Here is a 21,865-nt window from a genome sequence, read left to right as displayed (position 1 = left end):
TGAAGGCACAGCCTCTACTATTGACCGTTGGCATGGGCCCGAGAACACGAATTGACACGTGTTTCTTGGGACCTGGCAGGTGGCAGTCAGTGGGAGAGGCAGGGGTGGCATCAAGGGGCCTCACGCACTTCCTGCTGAGAGCACTGCTGCCAGCCATGTTGCTTCTGCTCCTGTGCCTGAGGTCATTGAAGACCAGCTGCTCTCTGGATGGCCCCTGGGAGGTCAGGGCTGCACGAGCTGATGCGTGTCTGTGTGACTTAGGACTGGCCAGCGGTCCAGATGTGCTGGAGACAGACGGCCTCCAGGAAGTGCCTCTCTGCAGCTGTCGGATGGAAACTCCCAAGAGCCGCGAGATCACCACCCTGGCCAACAACCAGTGCATGGCTACCGAAAGTGTGGACCACGAAGTAAGCAAGTTTATTTTCTCTACAAAGCAGTGTGGGTCTGTCATGCCCCAGAAAGCCTAGCTCTCCCATTAAGCTCCAGATTATAGCTCCTTAGTCAGTGGCATTGGGACCAGGGACCCAAGTAGGCTCTGCAGTAAACCTCTCAAGTAGATTCTGGGAGTTGGTACAGGAGCGTGCAGGCCCAGAGTTTGTTATAAAGCGGGTTGATGTGCACACTGACTAAAAATGGCCTCTCCTGGGTCTTTCCTACTGTGCTGTGACCTCAGAAGGGAGCAGGTGGAGGTAGGAGCATCATACCACAAGAGCCTGCTGCCCAGGATGGTGGCTTCTGGCAAGACAGGTCAAACCAAACAGTTTGGTGAGCTTGGGTTACTTCCCTCCTGCCACCTGTGACTCAGACACTGAGAGGGTTTCACTGCTGCTTTCTCACTTACTCTGTCCAGAAGAGAAGAGGAAGAATAGGCAGTGTGGAGAGGGAATGCCTTTTCTGAGAGTTTCTCCACTGCTGTTTGGCAAGATTTCTTTCAACTTGTTGAGCCACTTGGCTGTGGATTGCTGTGGGGAAGGACTGAGCAGAAAGCTTATTGGTGTGAGGCCAGGAGAGGTCTTCTGCCCCAGACCTGTGCCCTCTAGGGGAAAGACGAGGTTACACATGGTGCCTTGGTCCTGTCTTTTCAGCCGTCCTCTTTGGAGCTGCAGTTTTGAGTCTTAGCTCTCTAAGTGTTAGAAGCGAGTGATGTGTTGATAGCAACAGCAGCTCTTACTGCTCTGTGCTGGGTGCTGCCTGAGCCATTCCATGTGTAGGTCCTGTGATCTCCTTATGCTCACAGATGAGGATAGAGAGGCCAGGCAGCACCCTGTTCAGGTCCCTGGTTCCAGGGAAAGGGCAAGAGCAGGCCTTTTCAGAGATGGCCAGTGTGGGCTGAGCTGTTGGAGACTTGCCCGGTGACCCTTTCCTGGCTCCTCTGCACACAGCCAGAGTTCCTGATCCAGAGGTGCTGTTTCTACTGATGCTTCTGGCCTGGAACCATATGAAAACCACTCAGTGGTTAGAGAGGATCTCACCAACACATCTGGTGCTGGAGCTGATCTCCCTGTGAATCTGTGTCTGCCTCCGGGTTCTTAGTCTGTGTCTTGCCAAGGAAGAGACCAGCCTTGCTGGCTTCTCCCAGGCTGTGGTGGCTCTGCAGCTCTTGCTCAGTGTCTCCTCCCAGGTGCCTCTGGCCACGTCTCTGTCATGCTCAGACGCTTCAGAACCCTTAACCTCATAGTGAGAGGAGCTTTCTGCAATGAGAAAGTGGAGAGTGCAGCTCAGCCCAGGGTCCCTTCTCCCTTCTACCTCCACCAGCGCCTGCTTCACTTTCTTGGCCGCTTCTGGTTTTGAACCACTTTTAAAGCGAGCCCAGGTTATCACACGTTTCTCAGTATGTAACTGTTCAGAGAAAAGCAACATTAATATTTTCTCACATGAAAGCAATGCACCCATAGCAGTTATTTTCTAAGTAGCGCCTCACTCAAAGTCAAATGCCTCTGTCAAAAAAAAAATGTCTTTTCACATATTTTTCTCTTTTTGGATCTAAGCAGGTTCCACTCATTGTGTCTGTGGTAAAATCGGAAAGTCTTTGGTATGCTCTGTCTACCATTTCTCTTGTTTCCTGCCCCACTGACCTGTTGAGGAAACTGGGTCCAGATTCTGGACTCAGCTGATGGCTTTCTCATGCTGTTTAGGTTGTTCCCCTTTATTCCTATAGTCTGAAATTGGATCCAAAGACCAGTGCGTTCAAGTACTTAGAACTTGTGTTTCAGGGCATGGTTCTGGCAAGGATGCTCTGGAGGGTGTGCTGTGAGGCAGGAGGGAGGCCAGGCGAACTCCCTTTTCCATGAGGGTTCTGCCCCTTCTGCTTCTGTCTGAAGGCTTCGTTGCCCCTGGTGACCACCAGCCACCCCAGTCTTAGTTCTTTACAAGTTGCAGAATGGATTTTCCTCTGGTGTCAGACTGTTGGAGGTCTTTAGTACAGACCACCTTTCTCACGTCTGCTGGACTACTTGGCGTCCCTGCAGGTTTCATACCGGATGGGTAGAATGCATGGCTGCGTCTCTCTTCTCAGAGTAAGGCACAGGGCTCTGACGGCTTCTGTTGGTCTGCAGTGGGCTTGATTTGCACCCCCACCCCTCCCTGTAACTTTCTTAGGAACTCATGGTCTTTTCTATGTTTTCATGTGTTGTAAACTTTTTTTGGTGTAAAATTAAACATAGGTCTAGAAACCACAAAGCACTGTCAGGTTTAGCCAGTTCATCTCAGGTGAGTTCTGGAAGTACCATCAAAATCAAGGTCAAGGTCAGGAAATAGAACTTGACTCTCCCCTGACTCACCCGGGCTGTTAGATCCTCAGGCTCCTGCCTTCTGGACCCATGAATCCCACACTCAGGTCACAGTTCAGCAGGTCCCTCTGTGTTTCTTGGCAAAACTGCAGCTCGATAAGGAGATGGGACCAGATTCAGCTCAGTCCCTTTGTACGACTGTGGGGTAATTAGCCCAAGACCAGGCACCACATAATTGCTTTTCTCCCTTTTTCTGGTGTTAGCAGCTGTTGTTGCCTGATGCCTATATTTTTGATGTGTTGGTAGTTTCAAAGCAGTGCCCCCTGATTCTGTGGGTTATCTTGCATTTATTGGCTGGAATATCTCTGCCACCTCTTTACCCAGTGGCACTTCTCAGAGGCAAGACAGGTCTTTTGTTTACCAGTTCCTGAGGTACTGAATTGTTCTCTATCAGCTTCTAAAGTTGATCAGTTCTTCCTTTTTGCAACATCATTATGGACTCATGAATTTGGTCATGATCAATGGGTGTAATTCTTTGTGTTATTGTTGAAGTTCAGGCAGCCCCGTGTTGACCCATTGGACCCTCTTCCTGTTGATGGGGCAGTGTCTGTGAGGTCAGAACTGTTTTCCCAATGACACAAAGAGGCTGTGTGTCTTGTCTCCCCAGTGCACCCTCCCCCAGTTGTGATCAAACCCAGGGGTGCTCTACCACTGAGCTACATTCTCAGCAACTTTCAGGGTTATCAAATCACACAAGGGTTGAAGATTGGTTCCCAGTGTGAGCACATCAACGGGTGCTCCTATGGCAGCTAGAAGCATGTTGGTCATGGTGAGATTCCGTGTTGCAGTAGATCATTAAGAAACCACCACTTGTGGAAAGAGTATCCATAATTATCAGCTCTGGACTGCAGAAGCAGAAAATATAAGAGAATCCCTCATCTTTTATTAAACCAGACGTTGAAGAGTTTTGGAACTCATAGAAGATAATGACATTCTTTAAAATTTGTTATGTTTTGGAGGTTAGGGTGTGTGTGGTAAAGCATCTGCTGAGCATGTGCAAGGCCCTGAGTTTGGTCCCTGGCCCTTTAAAATTAATTATTAGACAATGTTCAGAAAACAGTTTTGCATTAAAATATGTTCTTTATATTAATGTGATGTTATTGCTCTTTTTAAATTTATTTTAGTGGTACTAGAGATTGAACCCAGGGCACCCTACACTGACCATGTTACATCCCTGTCCATTTTATTTTTATTTTTTGAAATGAGGTCACACTACCTTGCCCAGGTTAGACTTGAAACCTTGAACTTGTGATCCACCTGTCTCAGCCTCCAAAGTATCTGGGATTGCAGACTTGTACCACTCTACTTTTAAACAGATACTTTGAAATTTTCCCATTTAAATTTCTGATTTGGTAAATATCAGTCACTATAACTCACTTTTAGGCTCCTTGGCCATTTTTAAAAGCCTGAGAAGACCTTGAGACCAGGATTAGGAGAGCTGCTGAGTGAAGCCTTCCCTGTCTGCTCCTGCAGTTGTGGCCCCCACCCTGTTTTAGAGTCTGTTCCCATCGGCCTTTCCTACAGGATCCCCAGAAGTTGTTACTGAGAGTTTCTGGAGGCCTCCAGGGCATTTTGTGTTCCCCTCACAAAACGTGTCCAAGAGAGACCCCCATTCCAGATGCCGCATGACCTATCTTGTGATGGGGGGTGGGAACTGACTTCCTGCTGATGACCTGATGGGTTTGCAGGCTGTGGGTTTTGGTTTGCTGTCTAGCTGCTCCCATTCTGTGTGGATTCCAGGAGGTACTGAGACCAAAGTTGTCTTCTCCTAAAGGTGTTGTTGTTCTTTAGTGCTAAGTCTGTCTTGGCGTTGGCCAGAAGGTGCCCCTCTCCGATAACTCCTCTTGACCTAGGTCAACAGCCAAGTACATAGAAAACAAAAAATGGAAAACGTGGTATTCTTAACTCTGAGGGGAGAAGTAATTTTAAGTGGTTCCAGAAAGGAAATGGAACTAGGTACCCCACCTGCTCTGCTGTGGACACTCTGGTGTCCCAGGTGCTGCTGAGCCAGATCACAGATAGCCCCGATTGTGGCAGGCACCAGGAGAGGACCACAGAGCACAGCCAGAGGAAGGCAGGTCGGAGTCTGTTTTGCCAACTCATTGCCCGATTATCCAGTTGCTTTCCATCCTGCTCAGTGCTTGCCTGGTGCTGCTGCTCTGCCAGGAATTCCTGAGGAGACTTGGGCTGCTTTGAGCGTGGATGTGCTTGTTCACTGACACTTTCTTTATACCTTTGTTTTCCATCCCTGACTGGGTTCCACTGTCGTTCCTTTGAAGACCTCTTTCTAAAACACCACCCTGCTTGCATTCTGCCAAGTCAGCTGGGACCCTCTACTCCAACTCTGTTCCCATTTCAGCAACTGGGCAAAGTCACGTATTTTATCATTTTTATGGCTATGAATAAGATGTACTTATTATAAACTTCAGATATGCATGAAGAAGGAAGTATAAATTGCCCCTTACTCCAAAACTGAGGTACTTACTATTTTTGTGTGTCCATCCAGAGTTGGTTGTGTATGTATCACATCGAGAGTTTCTTTTCCAAAGGGCTTCCTTTTTCCTGTAATGTATTGTAAATAGTTTTCCAGATCAGCAGTTGCAAATAATCTGCACCTGCACATCTTGACCAGGGCTTACAGTGGGGTCATTTGGTGGTGGCAGGGAGAGGTAGCTTTTTTTTTTTTTTTTTTTTTTTAAGAATTATATGTGCCCTGCTTTTCCCTCCTTCCAGTTTTTGTTGCATGCATATGGGGTGATGACCAAGCTATCTTAAAAATCCAAAACCCTCCCTGGTAATGCTTACATAATCCTGGGCGAAGCCCCTTGCTGGTCTGTGTTGGTCTGGTCTGGGTTGTGTGCACCCCCTGGGAACGTCCTTCAGCCACAGGTGGACCTTTGGGTTCTATTCTTCTATTGTTGCAAGTACAACAACACTTGTGTGGATATATTCTTGTGCTAGGAATCATGTCTTCAGATGGTGTCTTAAGATGAAGCATTTGTAAGCTTTTTCATTCATATTTCTAAATTACTTGTCAGAAACTCAGGGCTGCGTCCTTTCTGCACATCTCATGGCCGCTGGCCTGTCTCTGTAGGCCATGTTGAAAGACCATGCCGTGCCTGTGCCGGCAGAATGAAAGAGTGCTGGAGGCCGTTGTGTCGCATTTCTTTGATCACCAGGATGTTTGAACGTTGTCATTTGTTTTGGGAGCGCTTGAGTTAGTCTGTCTGTGAACTGCCACTGTGTCTTTTGCTGGGCTATTTTTACTTTCTCACTGGCTCTCAGAGCTTTACGTGGTAACCACCAGCACCCTTTGCACCCTTTGTCTTTCATGGTAAACAGCCACCCACTGCCTCATGCCTGGCAGCATGTGGCCTCTCAGGTGTCCTCACCTCGGAGCAGCCTCTGCTTTTCTCCAGGACTGTTCCTAAGTCCAGGGCTCTCAGGATCTCCAGGGCCACACCCCTCAGACAGACCAGTTGTCTCTTGCACCTCAGCTGTGACCCTGTTGCGTAGGCTGCTCCTGCTGGCCTGGTCTACTCAGGGGTCTGCCATGCGGTTCCTTGCAGAGCACCATAGTGATCTCTGCCGTCCTGCTCTCCTCTTACCCTGATGATGCCCTTGATTTCTGCCTGAGTTAAGGCACTGGTCCCCTCAGTGTGGTCCCTTGGCTGCTGCCTTCCACAGGCGGTGCAGAATATGAAGCTTCCCTCCTTGGGTTCCCAGTGCTGGTAGGTGTGTAGCAGATTCTTCATGTGTTCCCAGTTGAGACTTGCCTTGCACTGCCCATGGCTCTTTTAGTAAGCTCCCACTTGCTGAGCACCTCCTCTGTGTTGGGCACTTTCCAGGGACTGGCAGGTGGGGGCACTGTCCCATCACAGCTCTGTTATTAACCCCTGGTCTTGTCTGATTGCAGTTGGGCCGGTGCACAAACAGCGTGGTCAAGTATGAGCTGATGCGTCCATCCAACAAGGCGCCACTCTTGGTGCTATGTGAGGACCATCGGGGACGCATGGTGAAGCACCAGTGCTGTCCCGGCTGCGGCTACTTCTGCACAGCGGTAAGAGCCCAGCCCACCTGGCAGGCCTCTCATGTCCCCTGTAGAAACTCAGCCCAGTGACTGGTCCCAAGTCTGGGGCCTACCCTGAGTAGGTCTTCAGCGCTTCAGGAGCCTTAGACACTCCTCCTCCTTCCTGTGGTGCACCCTCTGCTCCTTGTACTGTGCACTGTGAACTCTTGAGGACAGGGAAGCACATCTCCTCCCTCTGCTGCACCCTCATGTGTGTGGCTAGGATCCTGTCTTCACTGACTCCATGTCTCCTCACCAGTGCCTGGGACCAGAACAGGTCCCTTCCCCACGGACCCCTGGTGGGTACCTGCACTTGCCTTTGTCTGTAGCCTCAAGCTAAGATATCTGCTATTCCTTTGTGACCTGAGCCAGGAGCTTCCACTCCAGGTCTTGTCTTGGAGTCTACACCTCGTGCCATCCCCTGTCTTCCAGCACCCTTTTTGTTCTGCCGAGTAGAGCTGCTTCTCTGTGTCGTCCTGTCTAGCTTTTTGCAGGAGTGGCCATTCTCGTGGTGCTTGTCTGCACAGTGCTCACTGAAATGCCAGCAGTGTCTCCTTCACCCTCTGACCCAAGATGCTTATTCCGCCTGCCCTGCACAACATAGGCCCTCCGAGTCCTCCTGGACCATATCCTCTTGTGAAGTCTCTTGCTCGGCTAGAGCATCTGAGCAGCTATGGTCACTGGGGGTGGGGTGGGGGAACTGAGGTGACCCCTGCAGCTTCTGCTCTCTCTGGAAGCTGCAGGCAGATGTGGGTGATCTAAGCAGATACACTGTTCTTGCTTCCCAGCAGCAGTGCTTGGGACCAGGACTGAGCCCTACCTGCTTCACTTGCTTGCTCAACCTGCCTGGCTCAGTAGAGCTGTTTTTCTGAGTGTTAGCTCCAGTTTTTTCAGAGTGACTTTTGTCTTCCTGTCTCTAGGGTAACTTCATGGAATGTCAGCCCGAGAGCAGCATCTCTCATCGCTTCCACAAGGACTGTGCCTCTCGAGTCAACAATGCCAGCTACTGTCCCCACTGTGGGGAGGACACCTCCAAGGCCAAAGAGGTGACCATAGCGAAAGCAGACACGACATCTACAGTGACCCTGGCCCCTGGGCAGGAAAAGAGCCTGGTCACCGAGGGCAGGGCCGACACGACCACGGGCAGGTACTTGACCACGTGGCTCTGGCTGGACCATCAGGCCGAGCCCCTGTTGAGTCCTTCTAGTTGTTGCTGGTTTCTCCTGCTTTATTCACAAGTCTCGGCCTACTTCTTTTTTCTACTTTTTTTGGGGTACTGGGTATTGAACTTAGGGGTGCTGTGCCACTGAGCCCTATTCCCAGCCCTTCACTGATTTTTATTTTGAGATGGGGTCTAAGTTGCCCATGCTGGCCTGGAGCTTGCCATCTTCCTGCCTCAGCCTCCTGAGTCGCTGGGATTACAGACACCCACCCAACTTAGTCTCAGCCAGCTCTGATGCTCATTGTGAGTTCTGACATTTGAGAAACAGCTGCCCTTCGTTTATTGCCATTTATACATGGGTCTCTTTTAGTTTCTTTTTGTAGATTCAATTGCCTGTTTTGAATCAGTTTTCACACTACCTGATAGGTGTGTCTTTACAGTGTTTTGTCACTAGCACTGTCCCTGCAGTGGCTGTTTGTATAAGCCTGAAGCATCCATTAGCTGCTGCAGGCCCTTCCTGCTACACTCTTGTTTTTGATACTGGGGATTGAACCCAGGGCTGCTTAAATGCTGAGTTACATCCCCAGGCCAACTGCACCCCCCCACCCTTTTTTTTTCAATTTTAAGACAGGATCTCGCTGAGTTGCTGAGGCTCGCTTTGATTTTGTGATCCTCCTGCCTTAGCCTCCCAAGTCACTGGGAATACAGACGTGCACCACAGTGCCCAGCTCTGCTACACTCTTGGAAGCAGGGTAGAAGTCCTCCCTGGAGATGGGAGAACAGTCTGAATTAGAAGTATTCACAGAGACTTCTAGAATCAATCACCTTCCTGAAAGAGTCCAGTGGAAGTGACTAAAAGTGTTATAGAGTTGTCACTGTCAGCAAGAGGAAAGGGACAGATACAGCAACAAATTCTCCCTCCAGCCGCAGCCTAGTGGTAAGGGAGGTGACGCAGAGACCCTTCCAGAATGGCAACAAAACCCACAGGCCACCCAGAAAAAAGGGAACGCAGAGCTTAATAAGTTTCATGCTTACAGAAATAACACTAAAACTTAATTGAACGTCTTTTAAAGGATGCAAATTGTGGACACCTCCGTACTAAAGATTGAAAGATATCAATTCAGTGGGTTCCTGTCTGCTGAGGAGGGTGGCAGGGAGGATAGGTGTGATGTTCTGGGAGCCTCACCTCCACGCTTGAGTGGGCTTCTGAATTTAGGGGCATCATACCCTGGACAAAGCAGGTAGTAAGCGGACTGGCTATTGTCTTTGCTGGAGAAGCAGCTTGAGTGGACAGGTCGAAGCACGTGGTGTTTTATGTTTTCATTGGTTCCCACAAGAAGAGAGGTTTTCGGATGCTGAAACCAACATTTCAATGATTTTCTCCCTGAAGCACTGCTGGAGCCCCACTCTCTGAGGATGACAAGCCGCAGAGTGCAGCTCCCCAGGTGCCCGAGGGCTTCGATCCACTGGGCCGGTGGGACTGGCGAGGCCAACCTCTGGCCTTTCCCAGGGACCCGGAAAGGAAACCTTGGAAAGCGCTCTGATCGCTCTGGACTCGGAAAAGTAAGAGCTGGTTTCAGAGATGACTACTGTGTTGTGCCCTGGGGGTCACTGGTGCTGTTCAGCTGTGTGAGTGACACCACTGGTCAGAATGAGTCTCCTGTTCTTATACTGTTTGGGGAACCCATTGCAGTTGTCCTCTTCGTCATGCTGAGAACAGGAGGGAGGCCCTTGGTCCTGATGAAGGACGGTCTTTTAGGCCCTATCGACCCACTCCCTGGGTGCGCCGCCCACAGACCACTGGCACAGAAGCACCGTCCCGGGGCCCACCCCTGCCCGTGCAGGCTTTTCTGCCAGTTCCATACCCCATATACCCAGATACCCACAGGCACTTCTGGCCTACAGGACGCCCAGGTCCTCCCTTCCCTGGTATAGCCTCACCCTCTTCCAGGAGGAAGAGTAGCATGTTCACTCTTCCGTGAGTGGAAAACTCCCGGTGTTAACAAAGTTCTGGTGTACCTCTTCCTTTCCTGCGTGGGTCTCCCTGTAGCCTTCTCTCTGTTTGGTCTCTAAGCCTGATCTTACAGCAACTGTTCTGTTCACCTGTCACTCTCAGTCCCTGCTGTACCAACCAGGCCCTGACTGTTCCTGACCCCTACCTACCCCCTCCCCCCAGTTACTGATCTACATTTAAACAATTTAGTTATTTAAGTTTTCACAGCAAAAAACCTGGGTCCCCAGCTCTTGCAGCCCCCAGGCCCTTTTTTACTGCTGGAAGTTGGCTGGTGTAGCTTGGTGACAGCTCTTGTCACCCACTGTGCTGCAGGCAGAGACTGGGCTGTACACATGGCCTCATTGTTGCTGTGTTGCGGTGACTCTTCAGGCCTCCCTCCACGTGCTGCAGAGTAGTGACTTGCCCTTGACCCTGGGTTCTGTTGCCACAGCTGCAGAAGCCCCTGGTGTGAGCATTCTCATGCTGTAACTGAGAGGAGGTTGGTTGTTCTGTTTGACTGTGAGGTGCCTCGGGACTGGTGGCTTTGATGTGTGTGACCTTGAGGAATTGGCAGGCAGCTGTCCCCCAGGGCCTTTGGCTTCCAGGTTTGCAGGTGCAACATGGGCTATGCTGACCACGTCCTCTGCTTTCCTACAGACCCAAGAAGCTTCGCTTCCACCCGAAGCAGCTGTACTTCTCCGCCAGGCAGGGCGAGCTGCAGAAGGTGCTCCTCATGCTGGGTGAGTTGCCTGCATGGGCACCTGAAGGAGCGGAGCAGTCCTGTTGGTTACCCCTTTCTTTTACGAGCCTGATCTTACCGTTGCCGTGTTCATGAACCTCTGGTACATGAACGTGAGTGCCCAGTGGTGCCATCCTGCTTCTGATGTTCGCGCTCACCTGCTCGTGGCACTAGTGGTCAAGTGCATTTCTGACTTCTGAGGAGGGAAGCGGGTGACTATGAAATCAGGTCAGAAGTGTAGGTACCTGAAAGGCGAAACCAGCGCCTGGGCCTGTTGCGAGGCCGCAGCGGGGGCTGAGGTAGTCTGGCTGTGGACGGGTGGTGCTGTGCCCTCCTGCTTCCAGCAGCCATGCCTTGCACAGCCTGGGCTCTGAGCCCACGGCTCTGGGCTTGATGTCTCAGCAGTTCATCTTCTCCGGGTTTAAAAGAGGCGATTTATAAGTTTTTTTGCCCGACAGCAAATCATGAGAGAAGTTAAACAGTTTAAGTTTTATTAACTTTGACCGAAATTGCTATTTACTTTCTTCCCTCTTGACCTCACATAGTCTTTAAGTCACTTCACTTCTGTATGACTGGCCTCTCTGCTGAGCATCTGACAGATGTCCAAGTTGTTGGTTGCAGGACCTCAGAGCCAGTTTTGCCTCTGTTAGTGTCCTCACGGGCCTGGGGTGGCCCAGCCCAAGAACGCACATAAACAGCCAGACCCCAAGTCAGGAAGGGTATGAAGGAGGGGCGCCTGTCGTTACTGACCTCTGATGGACAGGCCTCCCTGCTGGCTCACATGTGAGTCCTGTGCGCAGAGATGGACCTGGCCCTGACCAGACAGAGTGGTGTGGTGGCTCGAGTGTGGCTCGGCACTGTTTGGGAGGTAGCCATCTCTGGGTGCCACAGCCATCAGGGTTACCTTGAGGCACATCTCTGGCAGCAGCTAACGTAACCAGCAAAAACCGTGTTTGTTCACAGTTGATGGAATCGACCCCAACTTCAAATGGAGCACCAGAACAAGCGCTCCCCACTGCACGCCGCGGCGGAGGCCGGCCACGTGGACATCTGCCACATGCTGGTTCAGGTTTGCAGGCGCGCTGCCAGACCTCTCCCTGCTCTCCTCTGTGTTGGCTGGAGCGAAGCAACTCAGGTTCCTGGCCCAGCTGAGGCAGCGCTGGTGCAGCTAGGCTGCTGCAGGAAAGCCGCCTCCTGCCCCTCGTGGCCCTGGGCTACCGGCCCTGCTCCAGCTGTTTCCTCTGGCGTCGGTCTCCATGCTCGCAGTCCCTCACATTGTGTGGCTATGTGTCCACTTGTTCAGTTTTAGTTTAGGTTTAGGTTTTGATATTTACTGACCTGCTGCCAAAGATGAGGTCACTCCACCTAGACCTTCCCTCACCACCACTACCTGTTATTTCTCCATCTCCAGAACTTGCTTTAATTATGTAAGAGGTAGTTTAAAAAATTAAATTTGTAACTGACATATAGTAATTGCACATATTTTTTGGGTCCAGGGTGATGTTTCAAAATATGTATAATAATGTGTAACAGATCTGGGCATTTGGTGTATCCATCACCTCAAATGTCGATCCTTTCTTTGGAGAACATTCAAGATCCTCTCTGCTCGCTGTTTTGAAATATTCAGTTAATTGTGCCAATCAGAGTTACCCTGTTCTGCTGTAGAAGATTAGAAGTGATCCCTCCTGCCAGCAGCTCCCTGTGCCCATTGGCCATCCTCTCCAGCCCCACCCCCACTGCCCCCTTTCCACCCTTCCCAGCCTCTGGGAACCACTCTTCTGTTCTTCTGTTTTAAATTTAAATGTGTTTGCTTCCACATTTAAATGAGAACATGCAGAATTGGTCCTTCTGCATCTGACTTGTGCCTCACATGATGTCCTTCATGTTATCCATGTTGCCACAAATGGCAGGACTTCGTTCTTTATGGCCGAATAATATTCCATTGTGTTCACCGCACATTTCCTTTATCCTTTCATCTGTGGAAGAACACCTTGGTCGACAACATGTCTTGGCACTTGTGAACCTTGCTGCAGTCAGCACGCGAGAGCAGATTTCTCTTCGACTTACCGATTTCCTTTCCTTTGCATATGTCTCAGGAGTGGGTGCTGAATCAAGACGATGGTTCTATTTCTGAGTTTTTTTGAGACGCTCCATACTTCCCTAGTGACTGAGATTGTTTAAATCCCCACCAGCAGTGTATAGAGTCTCCTGTCCGCATTCTCACTAACGCTTGTTACCTCTGTCATTTGAAAATAGCCTTTCTACTGAAAATGGCATATCTCCCTGTGGATTTGATTTCCTTTTCCTTGATGATTATTAACGTTGAGGATTTTTCATGTTTGTTGGCTGGTTTTTGTTTTTGTTTTGTACAGGGATTGAACCTAGGGGCACATTCACGTCCCCAGTCCTAAGCCACCAATTTGCTTAAGGCCTCACTAAGTTGCTGAGGCTGGCTTTGAACTTGGAATCCCCCTGCCTCAGCCTCCAAGCTGCTGGGATTATGAGTGTGCCACTACGTCCAGCCTGTTTGTATATCTTCTTTTGAGAAATGTCTGTTCAGATCTTTTGTCCATTTTAAAATTGGATTTTCTATCCCTTGAGTTCATTATATAGTATAGAATTTAACCCCCTGTTGAATGAATAGTTAGTAGGTATTGTCTTCATTCTGTAGGTTGCCTCTCAACTCTGATGATTTTTTAAAAAATATTTTTAATTGTAAATGGACACAATACCTCTATTTTATTATTTTTATGTGGTGCTGAGGATGGAACCTAGTGCCTCATGTGTGCAAGGCGAGCGCTCCACCACTCAGCCCCAGCCCCAGCCCTCTGATGATTCTTTCCTTGGTGTGCAGAAGTTTTTTGGTTTAATGTAATCATATTTGTTGCCTGTGCTTTTGAGTCATATCCAAAAACTCTCTGCCCATACCAATGTCCTAGAGCATTTCCCTGTTTTCTCCTGCTAGTGCCACAGTTTCAGTTCCCACACTACTTGTTGAAGAGGCTGTCCTCTGTCCATTTTGTGTTCCTGGTGCTTTTTGTCAAAAAACTGTTGGCTGTGAATATGTGGATTTATTTCTGGGTGCTCGATTCTATTGCACTGGTCTGTGTGCCTTGTTTTTATGCCAGGAGGCTGCTGATTTGGTTATTATGGCTTTATAGTGTGTGTTTAAGTTCAGTATTGTGAGGCCTCCAGCTTTATTCTTTTTGCTCAGGATTGCTCTGATATTCAGAGATTTTCGTGGTTCCATATGAATTTTAAGAGTGTTGTTTTTCATTTCCATGAAGAATGTCAGTGGTGTTTTGATAGGAATCGCACTGAATCCGCAGTCACTTGTAGCTTCGTGTTTCACAGTACTCTTTCAGTTCATGTGCTTGGGAGTCCTCTTCAACTTCTTTCATCATTGTTCTGTGAATTTTACCTCTTTGGTTAAATTCTCACACACACACACACATACATTTGTATATGTATCTTTTGTTGCGATTTTGTTGTTAGTATATGAAAAACCTACTGAGTTTTTGTACCCTGCAACATTACTAATTTCATGTGTCAGTTCTAACAGTTTTTTTGGTGGAGTCTTTAGGTTTCCCTGTATATAAAATCACAATATCTGGGCTGGGGAGATAGCTCAGTCGGTAGAGTGCTTGCCTTGTAAGCACAAGGCCCTGCATTTGATCCCCAGCACCCCCCAAAAAAAATAAATAAATAAAAAATAAAATAAAATCACAATATCTGCAAACAGGTAATGTGACCCGCTCCTTCCTGTTGGATGCCTTGTGTTTCTTTCTTTATCTGTCTGCTTTGGTCAGGGTGTCCAGTACTACACTGAATAAGTGGCCAAACTGCGCATCCTTGCCTGGCCCTGGGTCTTGGAGACACTCAGACCCTTCACCACAGTGGTGCCAGCTGTGTTGTGTCACCTCATGCTCCCTCTGTGCCTTGTTGAGTATCATTGTTAGGAGGGGATATTAAACACTATCAGAAGGTTTTTCTGCATCTGTCAAGGTGATTGTGTTTGTGTCCTTTGTGACGCAGATACAAGTCACTCTTTTATTTTTGCATATTGATTCCTGGGATGATACCCCCACTCCCACCCATGGTTATGAGCTTTTTGAAGTACTGTTGGATTCAATATGTTAGTATTTTGTCAGGAAATTTTAATGTATCTACATGTGGGAAATTGTTCTGAAATCCTTTTTTCATTGTGTCTTCCAGTGGTTTTTGTTATCAGGATAGTGCTGGCTTCGTAGAATGAGTTGGGAAGGGTTCCCTCATTTCATTTCTTTTTTTCTCTTTCTTTCTTTCTTTCTTTTTTTTTTTCCTTCCCTTTGGTACTGGGGATTGAACCCAGTGCAGTTAATCACTGAGCCACAGCCCCAGGCCTTTTTGTATTTTATTTCAAGACAGGGTCTCACTGAGCTGCTTAGTGCCTTGCTAAGTTGCTGAGGTTGGCTCTGAACTTGCAATCCTCCTGCCTCAGCCTCCTGAGCTGCTGGGATTACAGGTGTAAGCCACCACGCCTGGCTGCTCCTTTCATTTCTTTGGAAAAGTTTGAGAAGGGTTAGCATTAGTAGTCTTTGAAGGTTTGGTGAAATTCAGCATTGAGATCATCCAGTGCTGGACTTTTCATTGTTGGGAAACTTTGCTGCTGATTGAATTGTTACTTAATGGTCTTTGAGATGATTTATATCCTAGTGGCTCAATGTTGGTAGATTGTATGGGCTCAGAAATGTATCCATTTCTTGTTGGCATAGAGTTGTCATAATGGTCCCTGAGATAGTCAGCTTTTTATTGCCGCGATTGAAACACCTTCCACAGACAGCTTGGAAGAGGAAAGATGAATTTGACTCGTGGTTTCAGACACTTTGATCCATGGTGCTGTGCCTCCCTTGCTCTGGGCTGAGGTGAGGACAGCATCGTGGCAAAGGAGAGTACCTCAGCCCATGGCAGGCGGGAAGCTGAGAGACAGCCCTTTCAGGCTCACTGCAGTGGCCTGCTTCCTTCAGCCGGGTCCCACACCCTGGGGTAGTTGGTGTTTTTGTGTGAGGGATCTGTGCAAAGTGGGTGGAGGTCCAGCTCTTACTCAGTGGAGTCCTCCTCTCCTTTAGATCTGGGACGTTTGCTTTGGGCAGCTGTGCTCTAGCAGGGGTGCGGATCTCCCGTGGTGGTGGTTTGCTCTGGTTGAACGGCCCCCGTACATGACCTTTTGTCTGACTCCTGCTCTACCTCATGGGAGCAGGCCCAGTCCTACTGGCTTTGGTTTCCATGTGTGTCCATATGTTTGCATTCAAGGTTCTTGGAAGTGAGGACCCTCGATCTGTTGCTTTCTGGTACTTCTGTGTATCTTGGTCTCTTCCTTCAAGCATCCCTGTGTGTCCTGATGGCTTGGTGGCTTTCAGTGCTGATGGGGTGAGTCTCCTTTCTCTGGATGTCTCCTCTCCTGTTGAATGTGCACCCCAGGTTTCCAGGGTGGTAGTTGTCTTTCTTTTGCTTCAGGCAGAAGGCTCCCTAAGTGTTTCTCCCAGGGCTGGTCTGGTGCTGGGTTTGTTTCTCTCTCATTTCTTGAGGTATGGCATTCTCAGCTGGTTTTTTCCCCTCGGCATCCCACTCTCTCTTGGCCTACAGGGCTCTGCTCAGTCTGCTGCTGGCCAAGATGGAGTCTCTGGTATGGACTGTGCTGCTCTTCTCTTTCCCTGGTGATTTGTGTTGAGATTGGTCAGCATCCCTGGGCTTCCCGATGGAGATCCAAGCTTGCAGGTTCTCAGCAGCTACTTTGTTGACTAGCTATTCTGTGTCTTTTCTCTTTCCCTGCTTCTGGAACACTCATATTTGCCCTTGTTGGCTCTCTTGTCAGTGTCCCAAGTCTTGTGGGCTTTTTTGTTCTTTTAAGTGTATTTATATATATATCTTTTATTCTAATAGTTTGGTCTGACTGGCTTATTTCCAAAGACCTGTCTTCAGGCTTAGAAATTGTCTTGAGCTGAGCCATCTAGTCCACAGGGCATGTTTGCTTGTAGATCATTGTTGTCTTGTGTTTGCACGGTTGGGTGGATGTGGTTTCTGCACAGGCTCAGGACTGCCTTATCCACTCTGTGGGTGCCGTGCCATCCTCTTGCTTGATGATGACCTATGTTGCAGATGCCACACTAAGTCCTATGCACCCTACCTTCTGACCCTTTGTATTGACTGTCCTTGGCTTCTGGAAAGCTTGGGGACTGTCATTTAGCCCCACTAGTCCTAAGTCTCACCTCATAGTAGTTGGGGTTCATTTGCAGTCCCGTGTAGTGTTGGCATGCTCTGACAGTGCAGGGTTCACATCCTTTGTGCTGTTTCCCTGTGTGACTTTGAGAAATACCCTCCTGTCTGTCTCATCTCTCCAGCTAGCACTTGGGGATGGGGCTTTTGGACTGATTCCTGGCTGAGGTTTCCTCCTCACCTGCCACTGCACTTCCTAGAGGTGTTCTCAGTCCTGAGGGATTCTTTATCTGTGCACTTTCTAGAGCAGCTTCCAGTCCTGAGGGACTCTTCAACTGTGCTCTTACCCTTGGAAATCCCAAGAACCCTTTCCTGTTCTCTGATCATCTTTTTCTATGGCCTCTTAGTCCACGCGGCTTCTCTGAAGGCATCGCTTGGAGTTACAGTGACATTCTGTGCTGCCCGCAGAGCACCCTGAGGTGACTAGGCCGGCATTGAGGTCTGGCCAGCCAGGGTGTGGCAGGGTCCCCAAAGGATGCATTGGGTGAGTGTTAGGCTGCTCAGGGGAAGGGTGACGTGGGAAGAGGGGATAGAACGGTGCAGAACTTGGGACCTGAGAGCAGGTGCCAGCAGGGCCAGGGATGCTGCTATGAGGGTGGGTGGGGTGGAGTCGCAGGCCACCTTGGGACACAGGCACAGCAGGGTGAGGCCCAGTGGTCACTGGGGCAGGGGAGATTCCCTCTCCATCCACTGGGGGTGTGCCTGCTCTGGAACGTGCTCCTCTGGACCTGGAAGTCTTGGTTGCCAGTCATTTCCTCTCAGTTCATTTAGGGTAACCTTGCTATCCTGACTCCATTCCTGAGAATCAGATTATCACTCTTTGTAAGGACATTGTTTTTTTCCTTGGCTTGTCTTTTTTAAAAAAATAAGGAGCTGGGGTTGTGGCTGAGCAGTAGAACATGTGTTTAGCATGCTCATGGCTCTGGATTCAATTCCTGTGACCAGAAACCCAGTGCAGATAAGTGTGCGTGTATATGTGTGAGTGTGCCACACATTTGGAGAAGTTTGGAGAAGAACCACGCAAGCACCCTGGTTTCCTGTGGCTGCAAAGAGGGCTCAGCACTGCTGGCCCCCTGGGTGCTGTGCCCCAAGGCCGAGCTCTGCTGGCCCTCATTGTGGAGGGCCCATCTGCCTCAGTTCCCTGCTCCTTCCCCCGGACAACTTGGCTTGCTGTTATCCACTTTCAGCTCTATGTTGTTGCAGATGGGCAGTGCAGATTCTTTTGTGTCTAGCTTCTTTTAGTCTCAAAAACACAAAACAAGAGCCAAATGAGAGCATGAAGAAATCAGGGTGACCCAGGTGGGACCAGCATTACTTCTTCTCTTTGCCATGGCTATGATTTGCACAGAGCTGTCCTTGGGGAAGTTGTGTGAGCTCTGTTCTGTGTCCACTGTGTCTTGTGAGGCTGAAGCTGTTACAAAAGGAAACATTAGATACTTGGGAACCCTTTGTATACAGGATTTTGGGGGGCGGGGCTGGGTACTGGGGATTACACTCAAGGGTCCTCTACCATTGAGCTACATCCCCTGCTCTTTTAATTTTTTTTTATTTTGAGACAGGTTCTTGCTAAGTTTAGCCTCGAACTTGTGATCCTCCTGCCTCCACCTCCCAAGTTGCTGGGATTACAGGTGTGGCCACTGCACCCAGTTGTATACAGGAATTCTTTATACCCTTTTCGTGAACACCTTTTCAGTACCTGGAAGTCTGGCCATCCCAGCACAACTCACCTTTCATCTGATCCCCACCTACAGAGTTTATTGTTGCTACAAATCTTGGAAGATGTTCTTGTGTGTGAATTTTGTCTTTTCCTCCAATCCCGAGCAGTTTAACTGAGATTGCCCAGGAAAAGGAACAGAATGAGTTTATCTCTAGTTTTCCCTGAATCCCAGGACATTGCTCCTCTGGGTTTCAGTGTTTGTGGGTGTCTTGCATCATCAGGCTCCTGAAGCCCCCAGTGAAGACTAACCTGGTGTCAGGTGTTCACAGCCTCTCTCTGGACCCATCCCAGGCTCAGCTGACCTGTGGGTCTCCTCTTTGCACTTGGTTTTGAGCTGTGTGTCCTGCACCTACCTGTTCAGGGGCCTGTTGAGAATGTGTGTGATGTCTGTCCGTCTTAGTGTTCCCTGAGAGGCCTCACTGAAGCCCTGGTTTTGCTTGAGCTCCAGTGTGTCTGTGAACCTGCTCTGTGTGCTCTTTGGACTGGAAGCAACAAATCAAATGAGGAGGAGGTGGTTCTTAGCACTGCTGTGCTTGGCACTCAGCCATGGGGAGCACCCCAGCCTCGCAGACAGTGCTTCTCTGTTGTTGGCCTGGACTCAGCCCTGGTCCTCTTTCAGGGCTGTGCATACCTGTGGTCTGGCTCTTGGGCTGACAGGCTCTGTGGGTCAATCTCAGTAGTGCCTTGTGTCTGGCTGCCCTGTCTGCCAGCCTTGTGAGCCCATGGGCTCCTCTTCACTGGTGGGATTATTTCCTAGCCTGCAGGCAGGGTCGCCTGTATCTACTCCCTCTGTTGTCTCCACCCTGGTGCTTTCTGTCCTGAGTGTTGATTCAAGACGGGCTCATGTGCCTGTTGAATGTGCCAGGCTGTGAGGCAGAAGTTGTGCCCACAGTGAGGTTTGGGAGTACATGGTGGTCCTGCCAGTTTCAGGGTGAGTTTGGCCCCCTGCTGCATGTGTGCCAGGGTCCATGACTAGAAGCCACACTTCTTTGTGTTGTTTAGTCTATTTACAAATCCCATTAGTCACCTGTTAAATCTCAGCTTTGACTCTTTCCTGACCGCCGACACCCACCCCCACCGCCCCCAGTCTGGATGTTTTCAAACACTCTTTGGGCAGTAACCCATCCTTGGTGTCTTCCCCGGGGGTGCCTGTGAGGGCCTCTGCTTGTCTGCAGAGCTGGCATGCCAGATGCCAAGGTCAGAGTGATGTTCTGGAGGTCCAGGAGGAGCAGAGCTGTGTGTGCTCTGTGCAGTCAGAGCGTGGTCCCCAAGTGTACCCCGACCCCCCTTGGCCTCACTCGCTGTGCATGGCCTCCACTCACCGCCCTGTTCTCTGTGTGTGAAAATTACTTCCTTGTTGAAGTCAGCTGCTGTGAATTCTGGCCTCCTGTGCCTTCAGATTTGGCAGCATGACCTAGGCTTCAAACTTTTATTTGAAATCAACCCTGTTTTCCCCTGTGTCAGTGCTCGGGTCAGTGTGACTTCTGGTCCTTGCCCTAGGAGCCTGCATTTCTAGCCCATGACTCTGGGAACAGCCAGAACAGAACACTAGGGGTTCCTTTCAGAACCACTGTGAAGCACATAGCCTTTAACTGCTCCTGGCCTGTGTAACACTTCCTTGCTTGATGGTTCTACATTTGTGTTTTAATTGCTGATAGCAAAAATAATGTTTTCACTTTATTTAATTGTAAATATTTATTTTATAAGCTAAATATTAGCTAGTGGTCTAAGAAGTTGGATGGTTCCCCTGTGGGGAAAAGATTTCAGCTGCCAGCAGCTTATTTACTCTTGGCACACAGCCAATGTTAAGTTGGGGGCTTTACCTATGTGTACCTGCTAGTTCACTAGTCTTTCTAGTTTCTTGCTTTATTAGAAAAATTGCTCCAAAATTCATATCACTGGAAATTTGTTTGGGTTCTGTTAATTTTGGAAACTGGTGAAACAACTGGAAAAGCAGGCAGCAGACCCAAGAAGCTGGGGTGCCCTTCCGCAGGCCCCTTCTCCAGGCCACTTTGCACCCTCTTTCTCACTTCTAAAGTTGTCACACTGCTGTGCTGTGAGTATTTTCTATCAGGTTGATTTAGAAATGAGACTCAGCAAAAACACTGCTTGAACTGGAGCTTGATAGTAGTAGAATGACTGTCTTGAATGGAAGACCCAGACGAAGTCAGTAAAGTTTTCAACTGCTCATTCAGTCTCCTTTACAGATGTGGAAGCATCTGTGCTTGTGGTCAGGGCTACAGTAGCTTCTCTCCCATACACCTGAACTGTCCTTGTTTTACCAGGCGGGCGCCAATATTGACACCTGCTCGGAAGACCAGAGGACCCCACTGATGGAGGCTGCAGAAAACAACCATTTGGATGCAGTGAAGTACCTCATCAAGGCCGGGGCGCAAGTGGATCCAAAGGTACCCCCGTCACGTTCATGTTCCTACTCTGTACGTAGGCCTTTCTCAGAAACGCGAATTGGGATGGTTCCTCGCTGGAACACGGTCAGGAACTGGTAGCCTTCAGACATTTACCCAGCCATCCAGAAGTCTCTCTTCACCTTCTGAGGTGACCTGGTGTATTAGTGGCCATTCCGGGTAAGCACCAGGCCCCTGTGCAGAAGCTTCCAGCCACCTTCACACAGTGCACTTCTCCTCTCTGTCTTCTATCCAGGGCAGTGAGGTAGGAGGAGAAATAGCATCCATCTTGGGTAGATAAAAGGAAGCTTGTCTCTGTTCTTTTATCTGTAGGAAACCTAAAGAATCCACAGAAATGTTGTTAGAGCTGACAAATGAGTTCAGCAAAGCAGTAAGATACAAAATCAACACACAAAAATGAGTTCTGTTTTTATGTACTCACAGTCATCTATCTAAAAATGAAGAAATTAATTCCATTTATAGTAGAGTCAAAAAGAGGAAAAACATCAATGAAGCAAATAGCCTGTACTTCGAAGACTGCAAAGCACTGCTGAAAGAAGTCAGAGGAGCCACGCACGAAGGGAGAGGCCTCTCATGGTTACAGAGCAGAAGCTTAGTGTGTAGTTAGAATGAAGTATCACCCAGCGCAATCTCCTGAGTCCGTGCAGTCATTACCAAAATCCCAACAGCCTTTTTTATGGAAACAGAAAAACCCATCCTGAAGTTCATGTAGAGT

At 49.1% G+C, this 21,865-nt stretch overlaps 1 protein-coding gene across 1 annotated transcript in view; it reads left to right on the top strand.

Annotated features, from left to right (window-relative positions):
* The window catches only part of Ehmt1 (euchromatic histone lysine methyltransferase 1), a 149,375-nt gene that overhangs the window by 101,749 nt on the left and 25,761 nt on the right, over positions 1-21,865 (top strand). The window contains 9 exon segments of the mRNA XM_047523824.1: positions 262-407; positions 6,706-6,849; positions 7,779-8,005; positions 9,411-9,484; positions 9,487-9,583; positions 10,671-10,753; positions 11,716-11,736; positions 11,739-11,821; positions 21,010-21,132. Of these exon segments, the coding sequence (XP_047379780.1) occupies positions 262-407; positions 6,706-6,849; positions 7,779-8,005; positions 9,411-9,484; positions 9,487-9,583; positions 10,671-10,753; positions 11,716-11,736; positions 11,739-11,821; positions 21,010-21,132 (998 nt within the window).

This window comes from Sciurus carolinensis, chromosome 14, assembly GCF_902686445.1.
Source record: "Sciurus carolinensis chromosome 14, mSciCar1.2, whole genome shotgun sequence".
Classification (NCBI taxonomy): Eukaryota; Metazoa; Chordata; class Mammalia; order Rodentia; family Sciuridae; genus Sciurus; species Sciurus carolinensis.
This window is presented reverse-complemented; position numbering and strand designations above follow the sequence as displayed.